The sequence below is a fragment of the Rhinoraja longicauda genome, chromosome 5, assembly GCF_053455715.1.
Source record: "Rhinoraja longicauda isolate Sanriku21f chromosome 5, sRhiLon1.1, whole genome shotgun sequence".
Taxonomy (NCBI): domain Eukaryota; kingdom Metazoa; phylum Chordata; class Chondrichthyes; order Rajiformes; family Arhynchobatidae; genus Rhinoraja; species Rhinoraja longicauda.
In genome coordinates this window covers 14,685,432-14,705,299 of record NC_135957.1, presented here as the reverse complement: position 1 = coordinate 14,705,299, position 19,868 = coordinate 14,685,432, and the positions used below count along the sequence as shown (strand labels likewise).

The 19,868-nt window shown below is 44.0% G+C and overlaps 1 protein-coding gene across 1 annotated transcript in view; it reads right to left on the bottom strand.

Moving 5' to 3' along the window:
- Positions 1–19,868, bottom strand: part of LOC144593844 (dynein axonemal heavy chain 8-like) — a 624,642-nt gene that overhangs the window by 366,039 nt on the left and 238,735 nt on the right. Inside the window, exons 28-29 of the mRNA XM_078399962.1 lie at positions 17,766–17,892; positions 11,785–12,020 (exon numbers count right to left, since the gene is read on the bottom strand). Of these exons, the coding sequence (XP_078256088.1) occupies positions 11,785–12,020; positions 17,766–17,892 (363 nt within the window). The remainder of the gene's footprint in view (positions 1–11,784; positions 12,021–17,765; positions 17,893–19,868) is intronic.

The window sequence follows — 19,868 nt, the reverse complement described above, 5'->3', positions numbered from 1 at the left end:
ACGAAGGTAAGCTAGCCAAGAATATAAAGGGGGATAGTAAAAGCTTCTTTAGGTATGTGGAGGAAAAAAATAGTTCAGACAAATGTGGGTCCCTTGAAGATAGAAGCAGGTGAATTTGTTATGGAGAACAAGGAAATGGCAGACCAGTTGAACAGCCACCTTGGATCTGTCTTCACTAAGGAAGACACCAACAATCTCCCAGATGTACTAGTGGACAGAGGTCCGAGGGTGACGGAGGAACTGAAGGAAATTCATATTAGGCAGGAAATGGTGTTGGGTAGACTGATGAGACTGAAGGCTGATAGATCCCCAGGGCCTGATGGTCTGCATCCTCGGGCACTTAAGGAAGTCACTAGAAATCATGGAAGCATTGGTGATTATTTTCCAATGTTCTATAGATTCAGGATCAGTTCCTGTGGATTGGAGGGTAGCTAATGTTACCCCACTTTTTAAGAAAGGAGGGAGAGAGAAAACAGGAAATTATAGACCAGTTAGCCTGACATCAGTGGTGGGAAGATGCTGGAGTCAATTATAAAAGTAGAAATTGCGGAACATTTGGATAGCGGTAACAGGATCATTACGAGTCAGCATGGATTTACGATGGGTAAATCATGCTTGACTAATCATCTGGAGTTTCTTGAAGATGTAACTAGGAAAATGGACAAGGGGGAGCCAGTGGATTAGTGTACCTGGACTTTCGGAAAGCCTTTGATAAGGTCCCACATAGGAGATTAGTGGGCAAGATTAGAGCACATGGTATTGGGGTGCTGACATGGATAGAAAATTGGTTGCCAGACAGGAAACAAAGAATAGAGATTAACAGGTCCCTTTCAGAATGGCAGGCAGTGACTAGTGGGGTACCGCAAGGCTCGGTGCTGGGACCGTAGCTATTTACAATATACATTAATGAAGTGATTAAAAGTAACATTAGCAAATTAACGGATGACACAAAGCTGGGTAGCAGTGTGAACTGTGAGGAGGATTCTATGAGGATGCAGGGTGAATTGGACAGGTTGTGTGAGTGGGTAGATGCATGGCAGATGCAGTTTAATGTGGATAAGTGTGAGGTTATCCACTTTGGTGGAAAGAACAGGAAGGCAGATTATTATCTGAATGGTGTCAAGTTAGGAAATGGGGAAGTACAACGAGATCTGGGTGTCCTTGTTCATCAGTCACTAAAAGTTAGTCTGAAGAAGGGTCTCGACCCGAAACGTCACCCATTCCTTCTCTCCCGAGATGCTGCCTGACCTGCTGAGTTACTCCAGCACTTTGTGAATAAAACTAAAAGTTAGTATGCAGGTACAGCAGGCAGTGAAGAACGCTAATTGCATGTTGGCCTTTATGACAAGAGGAGTTGAGTATAGGAGCAAAGAGGTCCTTCTGCAGTTGTACAGGGCCCTAGTGAGACCGCACCTGGAGGATTGTGTGCAGTTCTGGTCTCCAAATTTGAGGAAGGATATTCTTGCTATTCAGGGTGTGCAGCATAGGTTCACTAGGTTAATTCCCGGAATGGCGGGACTGTCGTACGTTGAAAGACTAGAGTGAAGGCGATCAACCTGAAGTCGTTGTGCATGTGGGCACGAATGACGTCAGACGGAAGAGGAAGGAGGTGCTACAGCGGGAGTTTAGAGAGTTGGGAAAAACGCTGAGAAGTAGGACGTCGAAGGTGGTTATCTCTGGACTGCTACCGGTACCTCGTGCTGGTGAGGCCAGGAACAGAGAGATAGAGGGTATGAATATATGGCTGAGGGGCTGGTGCAGAGAGCAGGGATTTAGATTTCTGGACCACTGGGATCTCTTCTGGGCTAGGGGTGACTTGTACAAAAGGGACGGGTTACATCTTAACAGCAGGGGGACAAACATTCTGGCAGGCAGGTTTGCTAGTGCGACACCTGTGGCTTTAAACTAAATAGTGGGGGGGAGGGGTTGACAAATTGTGAATATGAAGATGAGGTAAAAAAAAAAGGGAATACAGGAGATATTGCAAAAGACTCTCGGAAGAAGGGGAACTGAAGTTCTAGAGGGGAAAATAAATTAAGGGCAGGGCCAATTGTGACCGATGTGAGAGGGGAGGTAAATACAGAAGTTAAAGTGTTGTACTTAAATGCGCGTAGTATAAAAAATAAAGTGGATGAGCTTGAGGCTCAGTTAGTCATGGGCAAGTATGATGTTGTAGGGATCACTGAGACATGGCTACAAGAGGACCAGGGCTGGGAACTGAATATTCAGGGGTACACAACGTATAGAAAAGACAGACAGGAGGGCAGAGGGGGTGGGGTTGCTCTGATGGTAAGGAATGATATTCATTCCCTTGCAAGGGGTGACGTAGAATCAGGAGATGTTGAATCAGTATGGATAGAAATGAGAAATTGTAAGGGTAAAAAGACCCTAATGGGAGTTATCTATAGGCCCCCAAACAGTAGCCTCGACATAGGGTGCAAGTTGAATCAGGAGATAAAATTGGCGTGTCAAAAATGTAATGCTACGGTGGTTATGGGAGATTTCAACATGCAGGTAGACTGGGAAAATCAGGTTGGAAATGGACCCCAGGAAAGAGAGTTTGTAGAGTGCCTTCGAGATGGATTCTTAGAACAGCTTGTACTGGAGCCTACCAGGGAGAAGGCAATTCTGGGTTTAGTGTTGTGTAATGATCCTGATCTGATAAGGGGACTAGAGGTAAAAGAGCCATTAGGAGGCAGTGATCACAACATGATAAGTTTTACTCTGCAAATGGAAAGGCAGAAGGGAAAATCGGAAGTGTCAGTATTACAGTATAGCAAAGGGGATTACAGAGGCATGAGGCGGGAGCTGGCCAAAATTGACTGGAAGGAGGCCCTAGCAGGGAAGACGGTAGAACAGCAATGGCAGGTATTCCTGGGAATAATGCAGAGGTTGCAGGATCAATTTATTCCAAAGAGGCGGAAAGACTCTAAGGGGAGTAAGAGACACCTGTGGCTGACAAGGGAAGTCAGGGACAGCATAAAAATTAAGGAGAGGAAGTATAACATAGCAAAGAAGAGTGGGAAGACAGAGGATTGGGACTCTTTTAAAGAGCAACAAAGGTTAACTAAAAAGGCAATACGGGGAGAAAAGATGAGGTACGAGGGTAAACTAGCCAATAATATAAAGGAGGATAGCAAAAGTTTTTTTAGGTACGTGAAGAGAAAAAAAATAGTCAAGGCAAATGTGGGTCCCTTGAAGACAGAAACAGGGGAATTTATTATGGGGAACAAAGAAATGGCAGACGAGTTAAACCGTTACTTTGGATTTGTCTTCACTGAGGAAGATACACACAATCTCCCAAATGTTCTAGGGGCCGGAGAACCTAGGGTGATGGAGGAACTGAAGGAAATCCACATTAGGCAGGAAATGGTTTTGGGTAGACTGATGGGACTGAAGGCTGATAAATCCCCAGGGCCTGATGGTCTGCATCCCAGGGTACTTAAGGAGGTGGCTCTAGAAATAGTGGAAGCATTGGAGATCATTTTTCAATGTTCTCTAGATTCAGGATCAGTTCCTGTGGATTGGAGGATAGCAAATGTTATCCCACTTTTTAAGAAAGGAGGGAGAGAGAAAACGGGTAATTATAGACCAGTTAGTCTGACATCAGTGGTGGGGAAGATGCTGGAGTCAATTATAAAAGACGAAATTGCTGAGCATTTGGATAGCAGTAACGGGATCATTCCGAGTCAGCATGGATTTACGAAGGGGAAATCATGCTTGACAAATCTACTGGAATTTTTTGAGGATGTAACTAGGAAAATTGACAGGGGAGAGTCAGTGGATGTGGTGTACCTCGACTTTCAGAAAGCCTTCGACAAGGTCCCACATAGGAGATTAGTGGGCAAAATTAGGGCACATGGTATTGGGGGTAGGGTACTGACATGGATAGAAAATTGGTTGACAGACAGAAAGCAAAGAGTGGGGATAAATGGGTCCCTTTCGGAATGGGAGGCAGTGACCAGTGGGGTACCGCAAGGTTCGGTGCTGGGACCCCAGCTATTTACGATATACATTAATGACTTAGACGAAGGGATTAAAAGTACCATTAGCAAATTTGCAGATGATACTAAGCTGGGGGGTAGTGTGAATTGTGAGGAAGATGCAATAAGGCTGCAGGGTAACTTGGACAGGTTGTGTGAGTGGGCGGATACATGGCAGATGCAGTTTAATGTAGATAAGTGTGAGGTTATTCACTTTGGAAGTAAGAATAGAAAGGCAGATTATTATCTGAATGGTGTCAAGTTAGGAGGAGGGGGAGTTCAACGAGATCTGGGTGTCCTAGTGCATCAGTCAATGAAAGGAAGCATGCAGGTACAGCAGGCAGTGAAGAAAGCCAATGGAATGTTGGCCTTCGTAACAAGAGGAGTTGAGTATAGGAGCAAAGAGGTCCTTCTACAGTTGTACCGGGCCCTGGTGAGACCGCACCTGGAGTACTGTGTGCAGTTTTGGTCTCCAAATTTGAGGAAGGATATTCTTGCTATGGAGGGCGTGCAGCGTAGGTTCACTAGGTTAATTCCCGGAATGGCGGGACTGTCGTATGTTGAAAGGCTGGAGCGATTGGGCTTGTATACACTGGAATTTAGAAGGATGAGGGGGGATCTTATTGAAACATATAAGATAATTAGGGGATTGGACACATTAGAGGCAGGAAACATGTTCCCAATGTTGGGGGAGTCCAGAACAAGGGGCCACAGTTTAAGAATAAGGGGTAGGCCATTTAGAACGGAGATGAGGAAGAACTTTTTCAGTCAGAGAGTGGTGAAGGTGTGGAATTCTCTGCCTCAGAAGGCAGTGGAGGCCAGTTCGTTGGATGCTTTCAAGAGAGAGCTGGATAGAGCTCTTAAGGATAGCGGAGTGAGGGGGTATGGGGAGAAGGCAGGAACGGGGTACTGATTGAGAGTGATCAGCCATGATCGCATTGAATGGCGGTGCTGGCTCGAAGGGCTGAATGGCCTACTCCTGCACCTATTGTCTATTGTCTATTGACTAGGCTTATATACGCTAGAATTTAGAAGGATGAGAGGGGATCTTATTGAAACATATAAGATTATTAAGGGATTGGACACAATAGAGGCAGGAAACATGTTCCCAATGTTGGGGGAGTCCAGAACCAAGGGCCACAGTTTAAGAATAAGGGGTAGGCCATTTAGAACAGAGAAGAGGAAAAGCTTTTTCAGTCAGAGATTTGTAAATCTGCGGAATTCTCTGCCTCAGAAGGCAGTGGAGGCCAATTTTCTGGATGCTTTCAAGAAAGAGCTAGATAGAGCTCCGCAAGATAGCGGAGTCAGGGGGTATGCGGAGAAGGCAGGAACGGAGTACTGATTGTGAATGATCAGCCATGATCACATTGAATGGCGGTGCTGGCTCGAAGGGCCGAATGGCCTACTCCTGCACCTATTGTCTATTGCATGATAGGGTAGACCACAAGAGTATTTTTTTCCATGGTCGGGATGTCTAAAACTACAGGGCATAGGTTTAAGGTGAAAATTAAGAGGCTAAAAAGGGGCATAAAATAACCAAGATTAAGGAGGATCAAAAGAGAATTTAGAAGTATATTAAGGAAAAAGAGTAACAAGGAAGAGAATAAATCTCAAAAACCAAAGTAGAGGTTCTCAGCGAATAAAATAGAGATTCTCACCTCAGTAGGGGCAAGGGTCTCAGTGAATATTTCTGTTCTGTTGTTACTGTGGAGAAAGGCATGAAAACTAGGGATCTCAAAAAAATTAATGGGGATTGTTTTAGGATGTTCTGCATTACAGTAGAGGAGATGCTGGAATCTCAAACTTTGTGAAGGTAGCTACAGTGCCCTCCATAATGTCTGAGACAAAGACCCATCATTTATTTATTTGCCTCTGAACTCCACAATTTGAGATTTGCCATAGAAAAATAATCACATGTGGTTAAAGCGCACATTGTCAGATTTTAATAAAGGCCATTTTTATACATTTTTGGGTTTACTATGTAGAAATTACAGCAGTTTATACATAGTCCCCCAATTTCAGGGCACCATAATGTTTTGGACACAGCAATGTCATGTAAATGAAAGTACCTGTAGTCATCCTTTGTATGCAATGATTGCTTGAAGTCTGCGATTCATGGACATCACCAGTTGCTGGGTGTCTTCTCTGGTGATGCTCTGCCAGGCCTGTATTGCAGCCATCTTTAGCTTATGCATGTTTTGGGGGCTAGCCCCCTTCAGTTTTTTCTTCAGCATATTATAAAAGGCATGCTCAATTGGGTTCAGATTAGGTGATTGATTTAGCCACTCAAGAATTGACCATTTTTTAGCTTTGAAAAACGCTTTTGTTGTTTTAGCAGTATGTTTGGAATCATTGTCTTGCAGTAGAATGAACCGCCAGCCAATGCGTTTTGAGGCATTTGTTTGAACTAGAACAGATAGTATGTGTCCATACACTTCAGAATTCATTATACTACTACCATTAGCAATTGTATCATCAATGAAGATAAGTGAGCCAGTACCTTCAGCAGCCATACATGCCCAAGCCACAACACCCCCACCACCGTGTTTCACAGATGAGGTAGTATGCTCTGGATCTTGGGCAGTTCCTTTTCTCCTCCATAGTTTTCTCTTGCCATCACTCTGATATAAGTTAATCTTCGTCTCGTCTGCCCACAAGACATTTTTTCCAGAACTGTGGTTGCTCTTTTAAGTACTTCTAGGCAAACTGTAACCTGGCCATCCTATTTTTGCAGCTAATCAGTGGTTTACATATTGCAGTGTAGCCTCTGTATTTCTGTTCATGAAGTCTTCTGCAGACAGTGGTCATTGACAAATCCACACCCGACTCCTGAAGAGTGTTTCTGATCTATCGGACACGTGTTTGGGAATTTTTCTTTATTATAGAGAGAATAATTCTGTCATCAGCTGTGGAGGTCTTCCTTGGCCTACCAGTCCCTTTGCAATTAGTAAGCTCACCAGAGCTCTCTTTCTTCTTCATGACGTTCCAAGCAGTTGATCCTGGTAAGACTAAGGTTTGGCTGATGTCTCTAACAGTTTTATTCTTGTTTCTCAGTCTCATAATGGCTTATTTGACTTTCATTGGCACAACTTTGGTCCTCATGTTGATAAACAGCAATAAAAGTTTCTAAAGGTGATGGAAAGTTTGGAGGAAAGACTAGGTGCTGAGAGCTCTCTTGTACCTGAATTGAGGATGCAATTAAACACACCTGAGCAATTACAAACACCTGTGAAGCCATGTGTCCCAAACATTATGGTGCCCTGAAATGGGGGGACTACGTATAAACACAGCTGTAATTTCTACATGGTGAGACCAAAATGTTTAAAAATGACCGTTAATAAAATCGGACAATATGCACTTTAACCACATGTGATTTTTTTTCTATTACAAATCTCAAAATGTGGAGTACAGAGGCAAATAAATAAATGATGGGGCTTTGGTCCAAACATTATGGAGGGCACTGTAAACATATGGGAAGCTTTAGAACTATACACCTGACATCTGTCGCAGGAGAATTACTGGAGGGGATTCTGAGGGATAAATTATACATACATTTGGAAAGACTGAGCTTGATTAGGGACAGTCAGCATGGCTTAATGCATGGGAGATAATGTATCACAAACTGATTTAAGTTTTTTGAAGAAGTAACCAAAACGATCAATGTGGGCAGGGCAGAAGAGAAAGGAAATATGAAGGAAATGTGAGAGATCATATGCCAAGATGAAATCTCTGCGGCTATAATGCTGACCAGCCTCCAGCAATGATAAAGAGCAATTCATAAAATCATGGTTATTTTAGGAAAATGCTATTCATCAGCAAATACAGAGAATTTGTCATTGACTTTTATGCTTGGTCGAGCTAAACCTCTGGAAAGACTGGACATGCTAGAATTGGAATTTCAATGAAATTTGTAGGGAGATATAGTGGTATTTAAGTTCTGAGGCAATAGGCAGAATGCATACAGAGGAATTGTTTACATTGAAAGAGTCAAGAACCAACGACACACAATGAATGTGACTAGCAAAACAATCTAGTTGACATATGGAGATTTTTTTTACACAGTGATTTACGTGTGTAATGAGTACAACCTGGCTTTGCAAAGAACCAGAGAACCAGTATGGAGTTAATCAAAGATGCTAAACCATTTTACCATGCTTATTCCATTCAGTCTTTCAGACACTTCCACCTTTACAACAACATTATCCCTCTTTTCTATAAAAGCTGTCACAAAATTTTCAGAACTCTATCCACATTTTCTATTGTCATATATGGTTATCTTTTTGCTATCTTGTCTTTATGCCTTTTTAAAGCTTCTTTGGATTTTCTTTATTTTTCCCTCTACTTTCTTTCTTAATTAACAGCTATGTTTTTTATATTTTTCTCAGCTTTATGCTGCATTAGTTTTTTACAAGGTTGTGTGGAGGTTATAGACTCATACAATGTGAAAACAGGCCCTTCTGCCCAACTTACCCACACCTACCAACGTGTCTCATCTACACTAGTCCCACTTACCTGCATTTGGCCTATATCTCTATAAACCTGTCATTTCCATGTACCTGTCTAATTGCTTCTTAAATGTTGTAATAGTCCCTGTCTCAACTACTCAATCCGGCACCTCATTTTTGCATGAAAAAGTTACCTCTCAGCTTCCTGAAAAATCTTTCCCCCTTCACCTTTAACCTATGCCCTCTGGTTTTCGACTCCCCCACTCCTGGCAAGAGACTGTGCGTCTACCCGATCTGCCCCTCTCATAATTTTATGCACATCTAGAAAATCACCCCAGGGAATCAAGTCCCAGCCTAGTCAACCTCTCCCTATAGTTCAGACCCTCGACTACTGACAACATCCTTGTAAATCTTCTCTGTATCTGTTCCAACTAAACAATATCTTTCATATAACATGGTGCTTAGAACCATGAATACTCTAAATGCAGCCTCACCATATATATAACAACTTCGATACTCAATACTCTGACTGATGAAGGCCAATGTACCAAAAGCCTTTTTGACCACCCCATCTACCTGTTACACCACCTTTCACATTCACATTTCTCAGTATTAAATTCCAGCAACCATTCCTCAGCCCACCTGCCGAACCAATCAAGATCCTGCTGCATTTTTTGACAACCATCTTCACTATCTACAATACCACCCACTTTTGGATCAAAGATAAACGTACCTGTCTTGCCATGTACATTCTCTTTGTTGAAATACATATATACATCTAGAGCTCTGCCCTCATCAACCTTTTTGGTCACATCTACAAAAAACTCAATCAGGTTCATGAGACACGACATCCCACGTTCAAAAGCATGCTGACTATCCCTAATCAGTCCTTGTCAATCTATGTGTAGGAAAGAACTGCAGATGCTGGTATAAATCAAAGGTAGACACAAAATGCTGGAGTAACTCAGCGGGACAGGCAGCATCTCCGGAGAGAATGAATGGATGACATTTCAGGGCGAGACCCTTCTGCAGACTGAAGACGGGTCTCGACCCGAAACGTCACCCATTTCTTCTCTCCAGAGATGCTGCCTGTCCCGCTGAGTTACTCCAGCATTTTGTGTCTACCGTGTCAATCTATATGCATGTATATCCTATCCCTCAGAATACTCTCCAATAACTTTCCAACTGCAGATGTTAAGCTCTCAGGCCTATAGTTCCCAGTCCTTTCATTGAAGCTCTTCTTGAATAGAGACACAACATTTGCCACCCTCCAGTCTTCCAGCACCTCGTCTGTATTTAATGACGACTCAAAAATTCAGCCAGGGTTCCCGCAATTTTATCTGTAGTTTCCCACAGTGTCCTTAGATATATTTGATCCGGCCCAGGAGATTTGTTTAACTTCATACGCGTCAGGACCTTCAGCACCTCTTCGAACAATAATACTGACTGCTCTCAAGCCACTTCCATTGACTGCCCTGTGTTCCCCAGTCCTCCTGTCTTTCTCCATGGTAAAAACAGAGAAATACTCATTGAGGACCTTTCCCATCTCCTGTGGCTCCACACAGAGTTGACCGCTTTGATTCCACTCTCTGAACTAAAGGGAGAGGTTGATCAGGCTGGGACTTGATTCCCTGGAGCACAGAAGGATGGGGTGATTTTATAGACATGCATAATATCATGAGGAGAGGTCCCACTCTCTCTCTGGTTACCCTTTTTCCCTTTATGTACTTATCAAATCTGTTGGGATTATCCTTAATGCTATCTGCCAGAGCTATCTCCTGTCTCCTTTTTGCCCTTCTGATTTCCTATTTTAATTTGCACCTTAGTTCACAAAACTCCTCTCGGGATACACTTGATCTGAGCTGCCTATGCCTCCTTCTTATTCGTGACCGAAGCCTCAATTTCCATTGTCATTGAAGCGTCCTTATGTTTGCCTGCCATGTCCTGCACTCTAACAGGGACGTGCATGTCCTAAGTTTGTGTCAGCAGTTTTAAAAACATCCCACTTTCCTGATGTTCCATTTCCTTCAAACAACCTACTCCAATCAACTTTACTGAGTTCCTCTCTCATACTGTCAAAGTTGGCCTTACCCCAATTTAGCATTTTAACTCATTTTAGCCCTCTTTGTCCCTATCCATAACTATCTGAAACCTAATCGAACAGTGGTCGCTAGTCCCGAAAGCTCATCCACGAACACTTCATCAATTTACCTCTCCAAATTTCCCAAGACTAGATCAAGTGTTGCCCTATCCTGTGTTGGGCCCTCTACATATTGCCAGAGAAAACTCTCCTGAATACTTTTGACCACATCACCCAGTCTAATTCTTTCAGTCAATTGCACCCCGTCTAAGCCTTTCAGTCAATATTGGGAAAGATAAAATCCGCTACGACGACAACCTTATTTGACCTGCAGCTGTCTGCAATCTCCTGTCATATTTGTTCTTCTAATTCTCATTGACTATTTGGGGGCGTGTAGTATACCCTATCAAGGTGATCATCCTTTTCTTATTCTTCGGGTCCACCCATGGAGTGTCACGAAACAAACCATCCGTAATGTCACCTCCTTAATCAATAATGCAACACCCCCTCTTCTTTTACCCTCACCTCCGTCTCGCCTAAAGGACCTGTACCCTGGAACATTAAGCTGTCAATCCTGTCTGTCTCTTCACCAGGTTTCTGTAATGGCTACAACGTCCCAGTCACACATAGCTATCAATGCCTTAAGCTCGTCTGCCTTACCTTTCAGGTCCCTTGCATTAAAATATGTGCAATTTCAACCAACATTCCTTCCATGCTCTCTGCCTTTCTCCTGCCTATTCTGTCCACTAAACTTTCTCTCATCACCCTCCATATCAACTTGTAACCTCTCACCTACCTCTGTTCTGTATAAGATCCGACCCCCCTGCCATTCTAGTTTAAACTCACCTATGTAGCATTAGCGAACCTTCTGGCAAGATATTGGCACCCCGCCAGTTCAGGTGCAACCCATCTCTCTTGTACAGGTCACCCGTGCCCCAGAAGAGATCCCAATGGTCCAGAAATCTGAATCCCTGCCGCCTTTAGAGAATTGTGAATGCTAAGTCACAGAGTATATTAAGAATGTGCTCAACAGACAAAATGGGAATCAACCAAGAAAGTTGTTGAAGTGCAGGATCAGTACGGGTTTTAAATGGTGTGACAGGTTTGATTTCTTAAATATAGTTTTCAAGAAAGTTACCACCAGACTGGCAGGAGATATTATGAATGCTATTACTTGAGTTAAAGTCAGTGATTTCAACCACTGATAAGACATAAGAAAAAATAATGACCCAAGAAAATATGCTATTTAAATGCTCTGAAACAGAAGGGCACCAACCTCTATGGGTCCCAATGTCATATCCATCTGTATCTCATTTTTCCGTATTTCTGCTAAAGAATCCATGGCAAACCTAACATCATCCAAGTCCTGAATAGGTCGCGCCAGATTCTTCATTTGTTCACTGATAAATGCTGATATTGCTGTCATTTTTCCCTTATACTGTTCATTCAGGAAACGACTGAGCACAATTTTCCAACCTTTAGCTTCCACTGTAAGTGCAATTTTCATTGCTTCTAAAAGAGTTGAAGAGAGGTGTGGGTATGGAGAAAATAGAAAACTATTAACATAAGTTTAATTCTTGTGTTGTTTATTTAATATAAAAGCAACAAATATTGTAGTTTACAATTGTACTGGCTATATTCCCATTGATTACACGAGAATCATTCTCCTGTGAATTCCAGTATTAAGCTGGAAAGAGTGTAGTGAAGATTTATGAGACATTGCCAGGAGTTGCGGCCTTGAGCGGGAGAGATCGGGCTTTATTCCTTGGAGCTCAGGAGGCTTTTACCCAGGCAGGAGAATCAAGATCTAGAGGACATAGATTTAAGGTGAGAGGGGAAAGATTTAATAGGAACCGGAGATGAAACTTTTTCACTCTGGGGTGTTATCATATCATATCATATATATACAGCCGGAAACAGGCCTTTTCGGCCCTCCAAGTCCGTGCCGCCCAGTGATCCCCGTACATTAACACTATCCTACACCCACTAGGGACAATTTTTTACATCTACCCAGCCAATTAACCTACATACCTGTACGTCTTTGGAGTGTGGGAGGAAACCGAAGATCTCGGAGAAAACCCACGCAGGTCACGGGGAGAACGTACAAACTCCTTACAGTGCAGCACCCGTAGTCAGGATCGAACCTGAGTCTCCGGCGCTGCATTCGCTGTAAAGCAGCAACTCTACCGCTGCGCTACCGTGCCGCCTGGTTATATGGAATGAGCAGGTCTAGTAGGTAATTGAGGCTAGTACAATAACAACATTTAAAAGACGGAAGGTTACATGGATAAGAACGATTTAGGGTCAAATGGCTCAAATGGGTCATCTTGGTCAACATGGATGAGTTCGGCTGAAGGACCTGTTTCCATGCTGTATGAGAATATGACTAACCTGTCAGATATGCAGGGGCAGAAGAATGATCAGGATTGATGTTGTGCTTTCAGAGTACATAAAAGAAATTCCACCTGAATTCAGGTGGCTTTTGTTGGTTTGGACCAGATGGTGGACAAAACTTCTGGGAACCAATATTTGCTTTTAACCCAATTGTGGCACAACTATTTTTGGAATAAGAGGAAGATAGACAATTAAAATTACTTAAATGGATCACTTGCTGTATAGTTTCGGTTCCATTATTTCAGAAAAGATGCATCGCAATGGAAGCAGTCTGAAAGATAAAGCGGGCTGAAACTCAAAATAACTGCAAATATTGGAAATCTAAAAGAAAAGCATAAAATGCTGAAATATGAATAAGGGCATGGCTGGTCCACAAGTTAAAGGTCAATTTAGTTAAAGGTCTGAATTGGGGCAAGGTCAACTTTGATGGTATTAGATAGGTATTTGCAAAAGTTCTGCAGGCAAAGAGACGTCTGAATAGTGGGATGCTTTTAAAAGTGTGATAGTGAGAGTTCAAGGTATACATGTTCTTGTTAAAGTGAAGGGCAAAGCAGTGAGGAATAAGGGATCCTGGATGATGAGAGAAACTGAGGCTTCGGTCAGGAAAGAAGATGGAGGCATCGGTTAGGTATAGGCAGTTGGGATTAAGTACATCCCCGGAGGAGTACAGAGGATTGAGGAGCTCTGGCAGATAAGATTAAGGAGAATTCAAAGAGATTTCATATTTATTCAGGGTACGGGTAACTAGAGAAAGAATAGGGCCCCTCAAAAACCAAAGAAGTATCTATGTGTGGATCCGGAGGAAAAGGGCAAAGTCCTCAATTAATATTTCTCCTCTGCTTTTACGGTGGAGAAAGAAGTGTAAGTGTCTTGCCACGATGGGACATTATTATGAAGTTTAATTATAATTGGAATTAAATAAAATATCTGCAGGTAGGATTTCCGGAATCTTAGGAGTGAAAAGAGGGCAGGGACCAGCCATTACAGATCAGTGGCTGGATCAGTGAGAACATTAATGGTGGTGGCTTGAGGACTGTCCGAATAACATTTGAGTAGGTGCTGGTTGTCCTTAGACATATTAGATATATCTCCCGGACCTACTCAGATATATTCAAGGACACTCACAGAAGCTAGAAAAGAAATATCAGGAGCCCTGGCTGAGATGCAGAAATTATCGTTTGACACGAGGTGCCGGAAGACTTGAGGGTGGGCTAATGATGTGCCTTTATTTCAGAAGGGCTGCAAAGAAAAACCTGGGAACTACAGACCAGTAGGCATAACATCTTTTGTAGAATAGCTACTATAAAGGATTATGAGGGATAAGGTATACATATATTCTTCTTCGTCTTGCAGAAATTATGTAACGCCCTCCAGGAGCTGTAGCCAATGCAATGTGCTGTTGTCGAGGGCAGTGAGGTCAACCCCTCCACCAGGGGGACGGAGGACAGTGCAGTCGAAAATGATGTGCTGCGCTGTTTGCTGGTCTGCTCCACACACGCAATGATGCATGTTGGCATTGAACTGGCCAACACCTGTGCGGAGCCGGTTCAGGGCGACCCACTCTTTGCGTGGAATGTCTGAGCCGGATAGGGCTGTGGTGTTCAGTGCGACAGTGAATTGAGGAGGCCGCAAAGTCTGTTCCTGGTTCTCCAAGCTCCTAGTATGTTGAAACCGGAGCCACAGAGGGTCGCTGCATGGCAGGAGAAAGGGTGACGAGATGACAGGCGTTGACGTCCCAGTTGCTGTGAATCCTGGGCGAGGTGGTGCAAAATATGTTTGGCGTCCGATGGGGCCTTGCACACTAGCCTATGAATGAAGAACTCTCTAAGAAGCTTGGCGGGTGCGATACCTGTGAGCGCCGGCAGGAGATCCGTCGGAGTAGGGCGTAGGCAGCCAGTGATATTCCGCATGGTGTCGTTGAGGGTGGCGTCTAGCTTGCTGGTATGAGCGCTGCGGCACCATGCTGGGGCGGCGTACTCAGCGGCGCAGTACACGAGTGCAAGAGCACTGGTTCGAAGAGTAGATGTCCTGGCGCCCCATGACGATCCGGCCAAGCAACGCAGGAGGTTGTTCCGTGCCGAGACTTTAGCACGGAGAGCTTCAAGGTGTTGCTTGTAGGTCAGCTGCCGATCTAGTTTCACCCTGAGGTATGTAGGAAATGGGTTGTAGGGTAAAAGGCCGTTGTGGTGGTTTTTGCCACACTCAGTTTTAATCTCCAGGTCTAAAGGTAGCCCGTGACAAGTTCCATATCCGCTGGGAGCACATCCTCAACATTTGACCAACTCTTGTCCGAGTGCCCAGTAGGGCCAAGTCATCTGCGTATCCATACTGGCGCGAGGTCATGCATGGCAGATCGCTGATATAGAGCTTGAAGAGCATGGGGGCCAGTACCGAGCCTTTGGGGACACCGTTTCTTAGGCGTCGCAGTCGGCTAGATTGTCCGTCGCTGGTCTTGTATACAAAACTGGCAAGGAACCGCACTAAATGATGGTCTAAATTTGTATACATATATTTGGAAAGGTATGGTCAGCATGGTTTGTTCATGGGAGATTGTATCTCACGGATTTGAATGAGATTTTTGAAGTAACCAAGAGGATAGATGAGGGGAGGGATTTTGATATGGACGTTGCCAGATCTTTGATAAGGTTCCGCATGGTAGGCTGCTCAGGAAGGTTAGATAGAATGGAATCCAAGGAAAGTGAACTAACCGAGTACATAACTAGCTTCATGGAAGGAAGCAGATGGTGTTGGTGGGAAGGCTTGTGACTGGAGGTGTCTTCGAAACCAATGATGTGAATGAAAATGTGCAAGTCATGCAGATGACACTACATAGGTGATACCATAGACAGTGAAATTGATTATCAAGAATGACAGCAGGATCTTTTTCTCAGGGTAGAAGATTCAAGAACAGGAGGGCATAGATTAAAGGTGAGAGGGAAAATATTTAATAGGAACCTGATGGCCACCCCTTTGATACAGAGGGTGGTTAGTATATGGAACGATCTGCAGGAGAAAGTAATTGTGACAAATACATTTAAAAGGCATTTGGTTGCCTACAAGTTGTCTATAAGTTTTCTTTTTTTCTGTTCATCCCATCTCGTCAATTCTGGGAACATACTTGAAAAGTTAACATTATCTTATGTTCGTATATTTTTTCCTTACGAAATTAATTCTATCCAACTGACAAGCTAACTGATTGCCATACCGGGAAAACTAGTAGCTGGAATTCACAATAAGAATGAGGCAACATGAGAGAGACGTGCCAATAAATGAAAGGAAAGCTTCCTTGAGGCTTGGGAGTGAATGGCCCAACTCTTTACCGCTGACAAGAATCTGTAATGGCTGGTCCCTGCCCTCTTTTCACTCCTAAGATTCTACCTGCAGATATTTAATTTAATTCCAATTATAATTAAACTTCATAATAATGTCCCATCATGGCAAGACACTTACAACCTAGCACAATAAAAAAGTCAATGGGTAAAATGTATTGGACGTGTTCCCCATATTTATTCCTCTTGTTGGGGTTCAATATCTTTGCATTACTCATTCAGAAACATAATGTCCTCCAATGTGGTGTAGATATTTTCATGACCAATTTTTGAGGATATTTCATCTCCACACTGCTTTCTATATGTGTGCATGTGCCACATTGCAACCTTTTTGTGCTACGTGTCTCAAAACCTGGACATTTCAGAGTTACAAGCATTCAAAGTCACATAATGCATGAATTTTCACATACTACTGCACTTCTGCACTACCTATTCGTTGTATCTATTTTATGTACTTATTGACTTTACAAAGTTTACTTACTTTTAAAAATGTGTGACTTGGACAGATTGTGTGAGTGGGCAGATGCATGGCAGATGCAGTTTAATGTGGATAAATGTGAGGTTATCCACTTTGGTGGTAACAACAGGAACGCAGATTACTATCTGAATGGTGTCAAGTTAGGAAAAGGGGAAGGACAACGAGATCTAGGTGTCCTAGTGCATCAGTCACTGAAAGGAAGCATGCAGGTACAGCAGGCAGTGAAGAAAGCCAATGGAATGTTGGCCTTCATAACAAGGGGAGTTGAGTATAGGAGCAAAGAGGTCTCTCTGCAGTTGTACAGGGCCCTAGTGAGACCACACCTGGAGTATTGTGTGCAGTTTTCGTCTCCAAACTTGAGGAAGGACATTCTTGTTATTGATGGAGTGCAGCGTAGGTTCACGAGGTGAATTCCCGGAATGACGGGACTGTCGTACGTTGAAAGACTGGAGCGACTGGGCTTGTATACTCTGGAATTTAGAAGGATGAGAGAGGATCTTATTGAAACATAAGATTATTAAGGGATTAGACTCGCTAGAGGCAGGAAACATGTCACCCGATGTTGGGGGAGCCCTGAACCTGGGGCCACAGTTTAAGAATAAGGGGTATGCCATTTAGAACGGAGATGAGGAAGAACCTTTTCACTCAGAGAGTTGTGAAGCTGTGGAATTCTCTGCCTCAGAAGGCAGTGGAGGCCAATTCTCTGGATGCTTTCAAGAGAGAGTTAGATAGAGCTCTTAATGATAGCGGAGTCAGGGGATATGGGGAGAAGGCAGGAATGGTGTACTGATTGTGCATGATCAGCCATGATCACGGTGAATGGTGGTGCTGGCTCGAAGGGCCGAATGGCCTACTCCAGCACCTATTGTCTAATGGTTTCATAACCTATAATACTAAATTATGATTAAATTATAAATATTAAAAAAATTTAAAGCAAAAAGGTAGAAATGGAGAAATATGGCCTGTTTCATGTCTTTTTTCCTCTTCATTATGCACATATGGAAATGATAAGATTTAAGTACATTTTGATTTAATGAAGAAGAATCGTACTCTCACCTGTATTTAGTTCAATACAATCTACTGCAATGATGGAGCTGATTTCCTCAATTTCTTGCTGAAGAGTAGCATAGTACTCAATTTTTGCCCGTAGTTCATACAGACTGGGATTACTATCCATAAATACCTATGTTGGTGAGAAAAAAAGCATTTAATTAAAATCACAACATAATTTCAGCTATTTTATCTGAACAAAAATGTACTTTGCTGATGACCAATGCGAAAACACAATTCATCACGCTGTATCATAAAATGTTCTTCTATGTAATGAATCAAAATTGTTTTAAATTCACTTCATATACAAATTATTTTAAATGGATTTCAACAGTTTCCACCAACACCTCGGACCACCAAGACCTACTGGATCTCCCGGTTGCCAAACATTTAACTCCCCTTCCCATTCTGGCCTCTCTGACTTGGGCCTCTACCATTGCCAGAGTGAAGCCACATGCAAATTGGAGTAACAACATCTCATATTCCGCTTGGATAGTATACATCCCAAAGGTATTGAATTCTCCAATTTTAGGTAACCTCCTACAAACCCACTTCCCCTTTCTCCCCACAAATCCTCCTTTTCTGCCCCCCCCCCTGCTCCCCGTGCCCACCGAGACTCAAACCTATTTCTCCCCTCCCCACCCCCTCCTGCTACTTCCCTCTCTCCTGCTTCGCAATTCACAACTCTTCAACCCTGTCTCACACTTTCTGCTTTTATCTCCGGCTTTGTTCCAACCATCTGCCTATTAACCCCCCCCCCCCTCACATGCCTCCACCTATTACCGGCCACACGTTGTCCTGCTTCTCCCCTCTTCCAGCTTTCTTCTCTCCTCCCCCCCCCCCCCCCCCCCCCCCCACCTACAATCAATCTGAAGACGAATCTCGACCCAAAATGTCACCTATCCATGTTCTCCGGAGATGCTACCTGACCTACTATGTTACTCCAGCACTTTGTGTCCTTTTGCGTATTTGCCAGCATCTGTAGTTCCATGTTTCTAACAGTTTTAATTTGAATGATTAGATCTGAAGAAGTTTTAGTCAGCTTTTCAAAAGTAACTATTCTACTGGTGCCAGATGGTAGCAAAAATCAGTATATCCACTGACTGTGAGCTGGGCAACTTATGGCAAGTGACTTCCCACATCCTGACACTCCTTTTGAAAAAGGCACATCACTGAAGAGTGAGAAAATCTTGATGCTAGTGAATGACACAGCCAGTGTATTTAGCATGTGCTGAGTGAATAGCTATATTAAGCCTTCTCAGTATTTCTCAATATTTTCAAAATTTGTGAGCATGGCAGGGAGCTTTGCTTGGAGATGTTGCTGGATGCTCAAGGCAATGTCATTTCAAACCAAATTTTTCAAAGTGCTCTGCGTATGACATCACAATGGGGCACGCCCGACCTCTCTCCTCACTCGCCTGAACAAGATAGACGCCGTTAGCAAGGCCACCGCCCGCCCACAGTCAGTGCCTCCCCTCACCCCTCTCTTCTCTCCTCTCTCCCCTCTCCCCACACTCCAACACCCGGGGGACACTCCGAGCAGGAGGGAGACGGTCGAACTGATGGTCCACTGATCCTTCCCTTCCGTCCCTTCAACCCAGGACGTCCCCGATCCCGCCCGGGCCCAGCACCATTACCGCGACACAAGCACCAGCGGGCAGCTTCTTCTTCTCCTCCTTCAGCGGCCGCTTCCACCGATGGTGTCGTCAACGAGGGCCGCTGCCACCGACGGCCCCGTCGCGACTTCAGAAAGATGGCGGCCCCTCTCCTCCTCCTACTCACGCTCCGCCATCTTGTTCTCGCCTCCCACCGCCGCGCTGTCCGCCTTGAGTAGTGCCATGGGTGGGGAGGGGGGAATGGGGGTGGAGACAGGGCTGGGGGAAGTGGGGGTGGGGGCAGGGGAGGGGCAAATGGTGGTGACAGGGAAGGGGCAAGTGTAGGTAGGGGGGTATGGAGTGGGTCAGTAGGGGGAGGATAAAGGGGATTGGGTGGGGGGGCTGAGGGTGCTACACCAATACAGGAGAGGCTTTGGGTCCACAGCTCACTCAGTGACAACCTCTCCCCTTCCCTGTTCCCCCTCTACGAGGAATGGGCCCAACGGGTCCACTT